The sequence below is a fragment of the Callithrix jacchus genome, chromosome 12, assembly GCF_049354715.1.
Source record: "Callithrix jacchus isolate 240 chromosome 12, calJac240_pri, whole genome shotgun sequence".
In the NCBI taxonomy this organism is placed as follows: Eukaryota; Metazoa; Chordata; class Mammalia; order Primates; family Cebidae; genus Callithrix; species Callithrix jacchus.
This window is the reverse complement of record NC_133513.1, coordinates 119,287,736-119,304,250: the sequence shown is the minus strand read 5'-3', so window position 1 is coordinate 119,304,250 and position 16,515 is coordinate 119,287,736. Positions and strand designations below refer to the sequence as shown.

At 42.1% G+C, this 16,515-nt stretch overlaps 1 protein-coding gene across 17 annotated transcripts in view; it reads right to left on the bottom strand.

The window, feature by feature from the left end:
- Positions 1-16,515, bottom strand: part of FANK1 (fibronectin type III and ankyrin repeat domains 1) — a 129,352-nt gene that overhangs the window by 26,327 nt on the left and 86,510 nt on the right. For all 17 annotated transcript variants that reach the window (XM_035269437.3, XM_078346736.1, XM_078346734.1 and 14 more), the window contains one exon: positions 3,936-4,113. In XM_035269437.3, the coding sequence (XP_035125328.3) occupies positions 3,936-4,108 (173 nt within the window). In that variant the 5' untranslated portion in view covers positions 4,109-4,113. The remainder of the gene's footprint in view (positions 1-3,935; positions 4,114-16,515) is intronic.

The window sequence follows — 16,515 nt, the reverse complement described above, 5'->3', positions numbered from 1 at the left end:
TAAAACATAAGCCAGATCACGCCCCTCTTCAGCTTCACAAGCTCCTGTGGCTTTCCCCACCTCTCTCAGAGTAGAAGCCAGAGTTCTCCCAAGAACTCCCAAGAACCAGGCAGTGACCGCTTATGAGCCAGCTGCCCTCGCCCCCATTACTCTCCTCCTTGTTTCCTCTGCTCCTCAATGCTCCTGGGACGCGCCAGGTACTCTTGCCCTGGCAGGCTTTCTCACTGGCCCTTTGCTATGTCTGGAAAGTTCTTCCCCCAGACACTTGCAAGGCTCCAGGTATCCCTGCTTCAGACCTAATCAGAAGTTACCTTCTGGGTGAAGACTTTCCCACCTCTACCCCAGGCCCCCAATTTTTCCGATGCTGCTGCCCCTTAGTACGTATTCCCTGCTGACTACCCATTTTTACTTCTGCATCTTACTTCTTGTATGCCTTCCACATCATGAGGGAGGAATTTTTATCTGTTTATCCCCAGTGCCATATCCCCAGCATCCGGAGAAGTGTCTGATATGTGGCAGACAGTCGGTAATACATGCTAATGGGGTCAGTGGAATGTGTGAGCAGAAACGATCACAGGGATTTAGGGGACAGACAAGAGGGCAGTAAGTAAGGAGAGTTTCTCAGCGGAGGTAAAATCTGACCTGGGCAGAGGAAAGAATAGAGTGAAAGGGTAAAATCTGTCCAAACAGGGAAAACAACTGAACACACGTGCAAGGCATATTGAAAGGACTGTAGGAAATCTGACTGGAGGGTTTTTGCTCAGAAATAAGAGGCAACAAGAAAGGTAGGTGTGGGCAAACTGTGAAAGGCATTAAGTGTTAGTCTAAAGAATTTGGCCTTTATCTTTCAAGAAGTGGAGACCCACCAAAGACAATTTGACAGAAGAAAGATTAAAATGGAAAGTCAGCAAGATAGAATGATGAGATAGAAGGTTTAAAAAATAAATAAAGGAGAAATAAGGTCAACTCCTTCCATCAGAAAATACACTGAGCAGGTGTAGGAGCTGGGCGTCCATGAATGAGCTAGACAGAAATGGAGCTTAAATCCTACAGGGAGCACCGCCAATGAGGGGACAGAAGTGACTCTACAAATGGAGAACACAGTAACTGACACTACGAGAAGCCAAGGAGGAATGCCCCAGCCAAAGATAATGTCACGGATTCCAGATAGACTGATGACCGATGGGAACAGAAACTGACAAATCAGGAAGGAGTTCTTAAGTCCACAATCCAAAAATCAGGTACTCTAGATAATCACTTTTTACAAAAAAAAGTATTTGCTAGTTTAACATTATGTAGAGAAAGATATAAGGAAGCAAAAGAGGTCAAGATTAATACAGCCTAATTCTGCCACCTAGCGTCAAGGTTTGTACCGTATAATTCTGCAAGAAATGCAGGCGTTTCCCCCCTGCCCTCAGAGTGGGGACCACAGATGTCAGTGCCAGCCCCACAACACCAGGCTGTCTTCAAAGTGTGAATACGTTTTTCAGCCTGACAGCAAACAGGTCTCTGGGGAGAATGCTGACAACACAGATACACACCTCACTCAGGCTGGAAGTCAGCACACGCAGCTATGGTTTCTCTAGCTGAGGCTGCCTACCTGAAACCCAGGAAAGGAAGAGCCAAGGAAGAAAGAACAATCCAGGATGGCCCCACTCACCTGCCCAACCACAGCCTGTGGTGTAAGGTGGTGTGGGAAAGAAACGTGTCTTTTTCTTTCTCCAGAGAAATACTTATCATAATTCATGCTTTTGGATAGGAACTACCTTCAACAGGTAAAACGACATGATTAAAATAACGCTTGAGTAGTTAGAACAAGAATTATTTTTACATTGTAACTACATTTCAGATTTTTTTTAAGGTACAGAGAAATTTCTCAAATATCAGATATATTATCACTCAAGTAACAGTTGAAGTTGAAGCCTTCATATACAGATTATATACATACATATTTTTATGTATTTTACACACATACACACACACACACATACACACACATACACACACATATACACACATACACACACACATACACACACATACACAGATACACACATACACACACATACACACATACACACACACACATACACACACATACACACACACATACACATACACACACACACATACACACATATACACACACACACACACACACACACCCTCATATCAGCACTTTTGTCACAATGCAAACTTGGAAAAGGCCAGAAGAGTGAGGGAACTGTAGTGCATCCTGACCATGATACTGCACTGCAATTCTCAAAGATGTTACCATAGGAGGGAAATGGGAAAAGGTACATCCAATCACTCTGTATTATTTCTTACAACTGGATATGAATCTATAATTATTTCACAATTAAAAGTTTAATTAAGGCCGGGCGCAGTGGCTTACGCCTGTAATCCCAGCGCTTTGGGAGGCCGAGGCGGGTGGATCATGAGGTCAACAGATCAAGACCATCCTGGTCAACATGGTGAAACCCCGTCTCTACTAAAAATACAAAAAATTAGCTGGGCATGGTGGCGCGTGCCTGTAATCACAGCTACTCAGGAGGCTGCGGCAGGAGAATTGCCTGAACCCAGGAGGCAGAGGTTGCGGTGAGCAGAGATTGTGCCATTGCACTCCTGCCTGGGTAACAGGAGCGAAACTCTGTCTCAAAAAAAAAAAAAAGTTTAATTATAAACTATATTTGTATCTCGTTTTTCACATTCCTGAATCACAAAATAGTCATTTTGCATTTTGCAAGTGGTAAATCTATCAAGGGGAAGAAATAAGTCAGAGCTGATATGAAGGTGAAGAAAAAGATAACTTTTCTTTTTGAGACAAGGTCTCACTCCGTCACCCAGGCTGGAGGTCAGTGGTGCAATCGTGGCCCACTGCAGCCTCGACCTCCCAGGCTCAAGGGATCCTCCTACCTCAGCCTCCCAAGTAGTTGGGACTACAGGCATGTGCCACCACACCTGGCTAACTTTTGTGTTTTTTGTAGGGATGGGATTTCACTGTGTTGTCTAGGCTGTTCTTGAACATCTAGGTTCAAGGGTTCCACCCACTTCAGCCTCCTAATATGCTGAGACGACAGGCGTGAGCCACCATGCCTGGCCGGAAATGACTTCCTGATTACTCCTGGTGGTATTTGTTCATGCAAGAAGCATTGGGAGGGCCTGCTGTATAGCAGACAGCACTGTCAAGGAGCCAGCCAGAGCGTTAAGCAGGGAGGAGTCTTATTTGTCTCTCACCGAGTTTAATACTGGGTGGGGAGGCAGGAAAGGAACAAGGAAAATAAGTAAACAGGTAAACAAGTAAGCAGGCAAGTAAAACAAGCCCCACAGAGCTTAGCGCTATGTGGGATACAAAAAGAGATTCTGAGCAACGGGAGGCCTGCGTGGAGGAACGGTTACTTCAGATGGCCTTCTGGGGGCGGGGGCATGTTTGATCTGAGGTTAGCATGGTGCAAAGGGACCAGCTGTATAAAAACAGAAGGTAATGCACTCAGGGCAACAGCAACAAGCAAGATTCTGCGACGGGAACCAGCGCGGTATGAGAGAGTTGACAAGGGGACAATGGTATGACATGAGATCAGAGAAGGGTAGACCATGTGGGGCCATCCCACGTCTGTGAACACACAGCCTTATGGGAACCTCACCTGATTGCATCAAGCTATCGTTCATGTCTGTCTCTACGTTTTGGATTTTAAATACATATCAGTAAAGTATTTCCAAAGTCAAAGAAGCTCTCGAAGTTCCAGAGGTTTAATTTCAAAGTTATCACTGATGCCTATTTCCCCAAAATTGAAATTCATAAAACAGCATGAATACAAATGATGCTGACTCATTCTTTAATTTCAAACAAGCAGGGGCTTTTTAGAGACAACAGAAATCGTTCTAGCCAATCAGGAAGTCAAAGTAAAGTGGTAGCAATTCAGCACTGCACCTACGTATAAATGATGCCGTAAGTGTGCATTCTGGGGTCTTCTTCTTCAATCGAGAACCTACACCACTGCTCCTGGGGTCCTCGGCGTTTGGCTTTCTTTTCCAGATCCCAGTATAATTCGATGCTGTGATGAGTCACTTTGCCCACGACAGGTGGATGAGGCTTTGAGGATGGCATGATTTCTGAAAAAAGAATAATACCGAATTTCAGGAAGTTTCAATAAGGAAGAGAGACCAGTTGAACGGCTTACAGTTGCTCAGCGATCGGCTATTTTTTTTTGCACGTAAGGCACACATATGAGTATACCTCTCTGCTGCTTCAAGAACCCCTGAAAAGCTACAGAGATATAAAATTCAGCTAATCCATGAGCTACCGCAGTCTTCAACAAGCATACTGTACCATACCCATCAACATCATACCAGCCATGGACCCTTCCGAAGGGTTGCTTAACATATCAAATTAATAAGGTTGTACTCGAGCTGCTGGAACTCAGTTTGCTTCTATAATCCTTCAGGACTGGCTAAGAAACAAAGCCAAGAGGTGAATGCTACATCTGATCCAAATATCTGTAACACGGGCAACAAAAGTGGACATCTATGCTGTATAAACAGCCCCCACAAACTAATTAAGAATAAAGGCCCAAGGTTAGCAACAAACCTAGCAAAAGATGAGCCGCACGAAAAGGGCAGAAACACATTGCCAAGGTAATATCAGAAAGATGTCCATATCCCCTAGTGCTTGCAGAAATTGATAACGATGGGGTCTAGCTTTATCTCCAGTCAGAAACTCAAAAAGATTTCATAACGATTGAAATTCACAAGAGAGGGAGAGGATATTCTCATGTGCTGGCTGTAGGGAAATATGAATTATGGCCTTTTTAGAGGGCAATGTGGCAGCATCTATTAAAATTAAAAATACATATACCCTTCTTTCCAGCCATCCCACCCCTGGAGACTTCTGCAGAAATACACACAGAGTGAGTGGACAAGATGGCTGACAAGAAGCAGCTAGTCTGTCTGGCTCTCAAGGAGAACGGACGGGGCGAGTGAATACAACACCTTCAGCTGAAACAGCCAGCGACTCACATTGGGGGCAATCAAGGAAACAAACTGACCCACAGAGAATGAAGAAAACAAGACAGGACAATGGCCCACCTGGGAGCAACACGGAACTAGGGACCTTCCCGTCCATGGAAGCAGTGACCGAATGTGCGACCCAGAAACCAGGCTTCTCCCACAGATCTGTGCAAACCTCAGGTCAAGAGATCTCCCTCTCCACCAGGGCCTTCAGTCTTCATTCTGACAGACAGAGCTGCTTGGAGTCTTGGCAGAACAGCCACTCAGGCATGCGTGGAGACCCCGGAGCCTTAGCTCCTCAGGCTTTCCAGCAAAGTAGCCATAGCTCTGGCAAACTGGGGGGTTAGAGTCCTGTCCCTACCCCTAGGAAAGGGGATGCGTCCCGGGGGCTGAGCAGCAACAGCCTGCAGGCCGCATTTCCACTGCCTCTCACCAGAAGACCACTGGCTTGGAATTCCAGCTGGCTACTGGTAGCAGCATTGCATGTCCCTAAGAAAGAGCTCCCAGTGGGAGGGGCAGGCCACCATCTTTGTTGTTTGGGCACCTTAGCCATTCCAGCCTTTAGGCTTTGGAGAGTCTGAGGCAACACAGGACAGAAGGGATCCCCCAGCACAGCACAGCTGCTCTACCGAAATGTGGCCAGACTGCTGCTTTAGGCAGACACCTATCCCGTTCCTCCTCACTGAGCAGGACCTTTCAACGGGGGCCGCCGGCCACCCCTCCCCGAGCTGTCCAACTGACAGAGATCTGAATTTCCCCTGGGATGGCACTCCCGGAGGGAGGGGTGGGCCACCATCTTTGCTGTTTGGGTGCCTTAGCCGTTCCAGCCTGTGGGCTTCATAGTATCTGAGGAAACCTGGGGCTGAAGCAGACCCCAGCTCAGCACAACCGCTCTACTGAAATGTGGCCAGACTGCTTTTATAAGTGGGTCCCAATCCCATTCCTCCTCACTGGCCGGGACCTCCCAACCAGGGTCTCCAGCCACTTCCTACAGGTGTCTTTGGGCCAAAAGCAGTTCATACTTCCCTGGGACGAAGCTCCCAGAGGTGGGGACAGGCCACATCTTTGCTGTTTTGCAGCCTTCACTGGTGACACGTCCAGGTTCTAGAAAATCTGAGGTGACTAGGGACTAGAGCAGGTCCCAAGTATACCACAGCATCCCTACAGAAAAGTGGCCAGACTGTCACATGGGTGCCTGTTCCCATATCTCGTCACTAAACAGTTCCCTCCAGGCCTGGGCCTCCAACCACCCCCTACCAGAGCTATGGAGCCAGTACCCACTCAGCAGCTCCCTGAACAGAGCCTCCAGGGGCAACTGAAAGCCACTCTGCCACAACCTCAGCAGTGGAACTGCCCTTGTCACCCTCAAACTAACAAAGGAGCAAAGACCCTATGAGTGCCTTATCTACGCCTCCAACAAGCTAGAGCTGACCCAAGGAGAGGCAGCCAGTCCGTTTCCCACGGGTCCCACACACCCCCACCTGCCATTGCTCACCAGCAGACAGGGAACCCCTGGCTTGGGCACACAGCACAAACCCTCCATCTTGGGCTGACTGCACCACGTGATTGCTGACTCACATCTCTCTGGGGTGGAGCCCCCAGGAGTCAACCAAATGACCCTTGGCCACAAGCCCTACTAAGATCTCTTCCTCTTCTGCCTCTAAGCTGGGGAAGGAACATAAACACTGAGATCACCCCAGGGCTGCAGTGGGCATCCCAGGAGTGCCAAACCTGACAAAAACAAGCAATGGAAAAAAGACTCTGTATTCAATAATCGGTGCTGAAATAACTGCCTAGCCATATGCAGAAGATTGAAGCTGAACCCCTTCCTTACACCATATACAAAAATCAACTCAAGACAGATTAAAGACTTAAATGTAAAACCCAAAACTATAAAAACCCAAAAGACAACCAAGGCAACACCATCCTGGACATAGGAACAGGCAAAGATTTCATGACAAAGACACCGAAAGCAATCATAACAAAAGCAAAAATTCACAAATAGGATCTAATTGAACATAAGAGCTTCTGCATAGCAAAAGAAACCGTCAACAGAGTAAGCAGACAACCTACAGAATGAGAGAAAATATTTGCAAACTATGTATCTGACAGAGATCTAATACCCAACATCTATAAGGAACTTAAACACATTTACAAAAGAAAAACAAACAACCCCATTAAAAATAGAGCAAGGGACATCAACAGATACTTCTCAAAAGAAGACATACATGTATAAGACAAACATATGCAAAAAAGATCAATATCATTGATCATCAGAGAAATGCAAATTGAAACCACACAGAAATGCCATCTCACTCCAGTCAGAATTGCTGTTATTAAAAAGCAAAAAACTAACAGATGCTGGTGAGGTCGCAAAGGGAACCCTTATACACTGTTGGTGAGATAAATTTGTTCAACCATTGTGGAAAGCAGTAGAGCAATTCCATAAAGAGCTAAAAGCAGAACTACCATTTGACCCAGCAATCCCATTACTGGGTATATAACCAGAAGAATATAAAGCATTCTACCATAAACACACATGCATGTGAATGTTCATTGCAGAACTGTTCGCAATAGCAAAGACAGGGAATCAACCTAAATGCCCATCAATGACAGACTAGATAAAGAAAACATGGTACATGTACACCATGAAACATTATGCATCCATAAAAAAGAATGAGATGCCTTGTGCAGGAACATGGATGGAATGGGAGGCTATCATCTTTAGCAAACTAATTCAAGAAGAGAAAATCAAGTACCACATGTTCTCTCTAATAAGTGGGAGCTAAATGATAACATATGAACACAAGGAAGCAACAGACACTGGGGTCTACTTGAAGTGGGAGGGTGAGAGGAGCAGAAAAGGTAGCCATTGGGTATTGAGCTTAATACCTGGGTGTTGTAATATTATGTACAACAAACTCCTGTGACTCATGTTTATCTATGTGACAAACCTGCACATGTACCCCTAAACCTAAAAAATTAAAAAAGATACACACAAACACACATACATAAGGACATTACTACATTTTTCAGCAAAACAAAAAAAAAAATAAGCCATTATAAGGGAATAGACAAATAAGTTATTCTATGCCCATGAAGTGGAATATTATACACCCTTTGGAAAAATAAACTTGTTCTACACTAGATGCTTTGAAAGGACTTCAGCTAAGTACTGTTGGATGACAAATCAAGGTGCAATATTAGATCAACAAGACAGAAAATTAACAAGGATATCCAGCACTTGAACCCAGATGTGGGCCAAGTGGACCTAACAGACTTCTAGAGAACTCTCCATCCTAAATCCACAGAATATACATTCTTCTCAGCACCACATCACACCTACTCTAAAACTGACCACATATTTGGAAATAAATCAATCCTCAACAAATGCAAGAAAACAGAAATCATAACGGTCTCTCAGACCACAAATCAAATTAGAACTTAGGATTAAGAAACTAACTCAGAACCACACAACTTCAGAGAAACTGAACAGCTGGCTCCTGAATGTCGACTGGACAAACAATGAAATGAAGGCAGAAATAAAGATATTTTTTGAAACCAACAAGAACAAAGACACAACATACCAGAATCTCTGGGACACATTTAAAGCAGAGTCTAGAGTGAAATTTATAGCAATAAATGCCCACATGAGAAGCGAGAAAAGATCTAACATCAATACCCTATCGTCAAAATTAAAAGAACTAGAGGAGCAAGATCAAAAAACCTCAAAAGCCAGCAGAAGACAAGAAATAACTAAGATCAGAGCAGAACTGAAGGAGATAGAGACACAAAAAACTCTTCAAAAAAATCAATAAATCCAGGAGCTGGTTTTTTGAAAAGATCAACAAAATAGACCACTAGCCAGATTAATAAAAAAGAGAGAAGAATCAAATAGATGCAATAAAAAATGATAAAGGGGATATCATGACAGATTCCACAGAAATACAAACTATCATCAGAGATTATTACAAACAACTCTATGCACATAAACCAGTAAATCTGGAAGAAATGGATAAATTCCTGGACACTTGCACCCTCCCAAGCCTAAACCAGGAAGAAGTTGAAACCCTGAATAAACCAATAACAAGAGCTGAAGTTGAGGCAGCAATTAATAGCCTACCAACCAAAAAAACTCCAGGTCCAGATGGGTTAACAGCCAAATTCTCCCAGATGTACAAAGAGGAGCTGGTACCACTCCTTCTGAAACTATTCCAAACAACCCAAAAAGAGGGAATCCTTCCCAATCATTTTATGAGGCCAGCATCATCCTGATACCAAAACCCAGCAGAGGCTCAACAAGAAAAGAAAACTTCAGGCCAATATCCATGATGAACATAGATGCAAAAATCTTCAATAAAATACTGGCAAACCGATTGCAACAGCACATCAAAAAGCTTATCCATCACGATCAAGTAGGCTTCATCCTGGGGCGGCAAGGCTGGTTCAACATACACAAGTCTATAAATGTACTTCACCACATAAACAGAACCAAAAACAAAAACCACGATTATCTCAATTGACACAGAGAAGGCATTTGACAAAATTCAACAGTCTTTATGCTAAAAACCCTCAATAAACTCGGTATTGATGGAACATATCTCAAAGTAATAAAAGCTATTTACGACAAACCAACAGCCAATATCATACCGAATGGCCAAACATTGGAAGCATTCCCTTTGAAATCTGGCACTAGACAAGGATGCCCTCTCTCACTACTCCTATTCAATACAGTATTAGAAGGTCTAGCCAGAGCAATCAGGCAAGAAAATGAAATAAGGTTATTCAGTTAGGAAAGGTCGAAGTTAAGTTGTCTCTATTTGCAAACAACATGATTGTTTATTTAGAAGACCCCATTGTCTCAGCCCAAAATCTCCTGAAACTGATAAGCAACTTCATCAAAGTCTCAGGATAAAAAATACCCATGTGCAGAAATCACAAGCATTCCTATACACCAATAACAGACTAACAGAGAGCCAAATTAAGAGCAAACTCCCATTCACAATTGCTACAAAGACAATAAAATATCTAGGAATACAACTAACAAAGGATGTAAAGGACCTCTTCAAGGAGAACTATAAACCACTGATCAAGGAAATAAAAGAGGACAGAAACAAATGAAAAAACAGTCCATGCTCATAGTTAGGAAGAATCAACATCATGAAAATGGCCATACTGCTCAAAGTAATTTACAGATTTAACACTATCGCCGTCAAGCTACCAATGACCTCCTTCACAGAACTAGAAAAAAACCACCTTAAACTTCATAGGGAAACAAAAGAGAGCCTGAATAGCCAAGACAATTCTAAGCTGAAAGAACAAAGCTGGAGGCATCATGCTGCCCAACTTGAAACTATACTACAAGCCTACAGCAGTCAAAACAGCATGGTACTGGTACCAAAACAGACATACAGATCAATGGAACAGAACAGAGGCCTCAGAGGCAACACCACACATCTACAACCATCTGATCTTTGACAAACCTGACAAAAACAAGCAATGGGGAAAGGATTCCCTGTCTAATAAATGGTGTTGGGAAAACTCGGGGATAAATAGCATTAGGAGAAATACCTAATGTAGATGACAGGTTGATGGGTGCAGCAAACCACCTTACCATGTATGTACCTATGCAACAATCCTGCAAGATCTGCACATGTACCCTAGAACCTAAAGTACAATTAAAAAAAAAAACAAAACAGAATATCCATTTTGTCAAAGGTAACAAGGGGTACAGTAGTGTGTATACCAAGTTGTTTAGCATACAATTGTTCTATGTTAGTTTTGTCTCCCCTGCTACACTTTAAAGTTTCTTATAGGTTGGGTCTATGTCTTACACTTCTTTGAAACTTCTCCCTATATCTCAATGCTTCTTGAGCCTCAAATATGTCACAGATTTACTGCATTGTTCATTTAAAAAGAAAGGATCTTGTATTTCCCTTGAGCCAATGTCCCAAGTAGCTGAGGAGCCCACCCCAGGCCAGTGGAGCACACCACCACCAATTTCCCTTACATGAAGATCCCAGAGATACGCAAGGAGGCAGCCTGCAAGCTCATTTTCCCAACTTTATTTTCCAAATGTTTATAGAAAGCATGATGGAACTGCATAAACCTAGGTTTGAATATGTTCTCTGAAAATACCACAAAGTGTTTTGTGATAATTAAGTTAAAAAGTGTTGGGAATAAGTGCTTTTCTTCCAATGTCACAGGGAAGAATCAGCATTCAGACAAAAGGTTTTTCAGCAAGGCTTTCTTTTACTTTCTGCAGAAAGGGTACTGCTCATCAGCAGTCTTGCCATGAGAGTGCACCAAACCAAGGAAGAGCAGGCATATTTACATCTAACGTGTTCAGCCCTATTGCCGTGTCCTGATTCCATTGGCTGGAACTGGACTTCACATTCTAGGCTATACCCTATTGACTAACAACTTAAAACTTTTCTAAACAGGTCAGGGCAGAGGAGAACAAAGGAAAAGACGTAGCTGCTTACGGAATGCTGAGAGAAGCAAAAATACTTCTAAATAAGGAAAGAGGAACAAGCTATGACCTAAGGCTTGCCTGAGCTTATCCAGGCATGTCAAGGCAGATATCAAAGTTCAAATGTAAGAACAAAATACACTGATTTCTTTATTTTAGCTAGCAGATATAACAAGGCCTTTGAATAGATCAACCTAGAGAAAGAGACTACTATCTATTCTTAATAGGCCAAGAGAATTTGAAGAGGAACTTTTTTTTATTTCACTTTCTACAAAAAGTATCTAAATAAATGATGGCATGTTTCCTACAGTAAAATCCTATTCAACAACTAAAAGACATTAGATGTATGAGTTTTGTTTATACATACATCAACACAGATCAACTCAAAATGAATGGGTGGAAAACAGGGGTTGCAAAAGGACACACTACACGATTATAACACACGCAACACTCCAGGTTATTTATGAATGCACAGATATGGAATACAAGTTAAAAAGCCAATGGGAAGAACATACACCACCTCAGCAACATAAGGGAAGGGATGGGGGCATGATGGGCAGGAAGGTGGCCTTACTGGTATGTCTGTAAGATTTTATTTCTTCATGAAAAGACTTTAGGACATACATGGCAAAATGTTAACATTTTAAACCAAATGGTACATCGAGTACATTACCATTTGAAATAATTTTGATATGTTTAAAATATTAGTTTTTGAAAAATAACTATAAAAATCAACAATCTATATTACTCTTACAGGCCTCTTGGTTTTCTTAGAGAAACCAATTTCAGGGTTCTAGATGCTGAGGGATACATGTGGAAGAAGGAATTGCTGAGCCAGACACTGACATCTCACTGTGAGTCATCTCTGAATCCCAGCGGTTCTGGCTGGTGGATGTCATGATGACTCACATCTTCACGTCACTGTATCATGACATCATTGTGGAACAACTCGTTTTTTTCACAGCCCACTAAAACCAAAGAGCAGGAATGGTAGACTGTTATGGATTACCCCCAAAATAACCAGAAGCCACCAGGTATTTCAATTCCAAAGACAACCGGCCTACAATTTCACTAGGGATCAGAAAAGGCAAGAAATTCTAAATTAATGTCAAATTTCAAAACAGTTTGCCATGAAGTTATATGAGGAGTAAAAAGACAACATTCCCAGAGACCCAAGAGTTTCTTACGCCTTGCTCTTTACTAATCATTGACATAGGTATGCAATGAGAGATCTCCATCCGTGAGCTTGGCACCAGCCACAGATGGCCCACTTCCAGCTGCTGACTCAGGATGGAGCCAAAACCCTCACTGCTAGTCATCACCCCTCCAGATCCTGTGCAGAGCCTAGAAAAGGTGTGGTGCTTGGAAAGCTGATTCATATTTGTGTGTGTGTTGGTTGGGGGTGGGTAGTCATCCAAATGTAATGGCAGCATGGTCTCTCCAAGGAAGCCTCGGATGTGAGTGAAGCCTCACTGAATGCACACACGTCGGCAGTGGGCCAGCTGCTCCCGCGTTAACAACTGTGCAATACATTGCTTGTACAGAGATGCCAATGGTTAGTGTAGGGTCCACTGATAATGTTCCTGCATCTCCTCTGCTTTCATACAAAACTCATCGAGATGCAAATCTTCACATAGGCAAGAGCTGCAAAAAGCGATTATTGCCAGGTAGGACCTGGATGGTCAGGTTATTTTTAGGTTGCCAAAAATGGTGGATAAGACCCAATTTGTATTGCTTTGTTTCTTAGCAACCTAGAGTAATTTAACAGGTGCATTCCAATTCTTACAACATTATACCCATATAGTTTCTGTTTCCACTTGGATAAAAATTCTGGTGTTTTTTTGTCATAATCTGCTAATACACATATTTTAGGATATTGGTTTTAGAATCCTACAATATGTACATTTACAGGTCACTAGCAAAGTGCAAACATTACTTTGACAATGGAGCAGAGGCCTGGGGCAGCACTGAGCCTTGGTAAGGCTGACAGAAGTGGCAGGTCACAGGCCCAGTTGCTCGGAGGAGAACGGCAATCCAGCAACGCTTACACGCCACTTAATTTGGGTCATGTACTAGTGCAGATGCTTTATTTATTCATTTAATTTTCACCACATATAACTTCACCAACTCCATATGCTGTTAGGATTTTTATTATCTCCCTTAGAAACAAGCTGAGGCACAGAGAGGTTGCATAACTTGCCCAAGGTCACACAGAAATAACTGGTCGAACCAGGATTAAAATGAAGGTAATGTGGCTCAGGACTCCCTTACTTTTAACCCTGTACCATACTGCCTCTTAAGAGTAGAGATATAAAATGTAGACCTGGGGTCTTTCTCCGGATTTCCTTAAAACATTCCTTTAAATCAGGTCTAGCTTGTGAACTGGGTTTGAACCCCAATGAAATTTTTATATGATCAAGAAAACTTGGTCAGAAAAAGTGAGACAATGCAAACCAGGTAACTGAATGAAGTACAGGGATGCTGTGTGCAAGAGGAAGAAGAGAAAGAAGGCAGCTGACTATAGCACTGAGGTCAGGGAGGCTGCGGGCCTCCAGGAGCCCAGTCCCTGCAAGGAAAGATGGTATCAAAAGCCCACAGCGACCAGAGTGGAGACCAAGAAGGCAGAGAGTTTAGCCGGTACTTACCTGCAGACACTATGGCATGAGTAGGAAGCCAGTCCAGGGCTGCGTTAGGCTCAGCATGGAATGTGGAAGAGGCAAAGAGTCGGCTCAACAGGAGGGAAAGGCTACAGAATGTGGGCAAAACAACTAGCAAGACAGCTCAGATAAATCTGAAAAGATTGTTTGTATATACCTAGGGCAGAAAGCACACATCACATTGGAAAAGGACTCTGAATTTATGACTAGTACATGAACAAGTCCCTCTATTTGTCAATTGTATCATCCCCACGTTTTATAATCAGCTAAAATTGCAAGGAGAGGTAAGTATATCTACGACTACAGTCTTGGCTCACCTGACACCAGACTTCACCTGCTGGCTGAATAAAAAGTAGCACATCTTTCCTAAGGTGACAAAAATCTACATTTTGATCCTTTCTGCGAATCCTTTCTGCTATTTATTTATTTAACCAAGATGTTTATATCCCTATCTGTATCTGTTATCAGTAGAAACACTCTTGAGAGCTGTTTTTATAGACTGTACTCAGGTTTTGTAAAACAGATACACTTTCATAGGCACAATTTACATGCTACTTTTATACAAAAGTTTTAGAATTCTGTTTTTTCCTGGTCATAAGTCTCCGATCTTTCAAAAGGTACTTATTTTTTTTTAAGTCTTATAATCAGCATCCAAATTTAACTAACCATGTAATTCCATCACAAAGTTAGGCTTTAATTTTAGCTTTTCTAAAGATTATTCATAAAAAGAAAAATGAGACCTTACATTCAATTTTGGACGGTTCTTTTAAACAATTAGCAGGGTCTATCATGACAAATATTTCTTAAAAGTTTCCCAAACGATGAAAAAGGAAGAACAACAACAATGAAACTCTAAGAAGTACCTCAAAAGGATGATTCTGAGAATTTATGGATGTGTTACATAACAGAAAAGCTTTTTGCAAGAAAGTTCTTATGCAAATCTGACAAATAAAACAATTTTATGCCTCTGGTGCCATTTGTCAAGTCATAAATAGGAATACAAAAAAATAAAGGGCTTCATACACTCACCACTCAGTCCCTATGGTTACTCAGAGGATGGCATAAAACATGACTCAAATACATCAGAAATTATAGTAAAAGGCTATCACTCACAAATTATAGGTTTGAACATAGAAAACTAAAAAGTTTACATAAAACACTATATAATATTAGGCCTTAGCATCCTACATTTTTTTTAAAAGGGTTGTAATAGTAAAAGAAATGCACCAGAAATTTGCCAAGAGGAGACTCAAAAACAAAATCAGTAAAACAAAAATCTATATATCAGGTTATTCAGTATCCTTATGATAAATAGTTGACTGTATCTCAAAAGCTACAGAGAGCACCAGTGATCATACAGTGGACTGGAATTTGGAATTAGCAGTTGCGATCAGTATCATGAGAAGTGGGAAATGATAAAGAAGATATTCGTTATGTAAATATAGAACACCTTAAAGCAGAACTGTAGTTTCCCTGCTCTTCCAAAACTCATCTGAAAATTTACTGAAGTCAAATTTCTCTGGCAAGGGGCATCTGCAGTCTAGCCTCTGCTGGCAGATGGTCCACAATGAAGATGACGGCACACCGAGGGGGACATTATATGAGACCAGTGGAGGCTGTCATCTCAGAGCAGTATATCATGGCTTGATCACATATTTATAGCAACCATTAATCAAAAACATGTTCTAGGCTGGGTGCAGTGGCCAACCAACACCTGTAATCCCAGCACTTTTGGAGGCCAAGGTGGCAGGATCACTTGAGGCCAGGAGTTTGAGACCAGCCTAGGCAACATAGAGAGACCCCATAATCACATCACTGTACTCCAGCCTGAGTGACACAGCAAGAGCCTGTCTCAAAAAGGAAAAAAAAAAAAAGGAGAAATTAAAATAACTGTAATGTATCATTTTACCTATAAAATTAGATGAAAAACACGTCACAGTAATAATATTCAGCGTTATTTAAGACTGATAAAACTGAGGATTGCACTGTATATTACACAATTCTTTAAAAAAAATTTGGCTGTATTTAAAAATGATTATAAGATCTCCTACTTTGTGGTCTTGCTTATAGAAACACATCCAAAAAAATAAATTCAGAAATCAAAAAAAAAAATGTAAAAGCTAAAATGTTTCTGCATTGTATGTGATTTCATTTTTATTATTAAAAAAGTTTCTGGCTGGGTGTGGGGGCATATGCCTGTAGCCCCAAATTCTTGGGAAGCTCAAGTGGGAGAATCAACTGAGCCCAGGATGTTGAGGCTGCAGTGAGCCGTGATTGTACCACTGCATTCCAGCCTGGGCTACAGAATGATACTCTGTCTCAAAAAAAAAAAAAAAGAAATGTCAACATAGAACGTAGAATGAATAGTATAGCAAATCT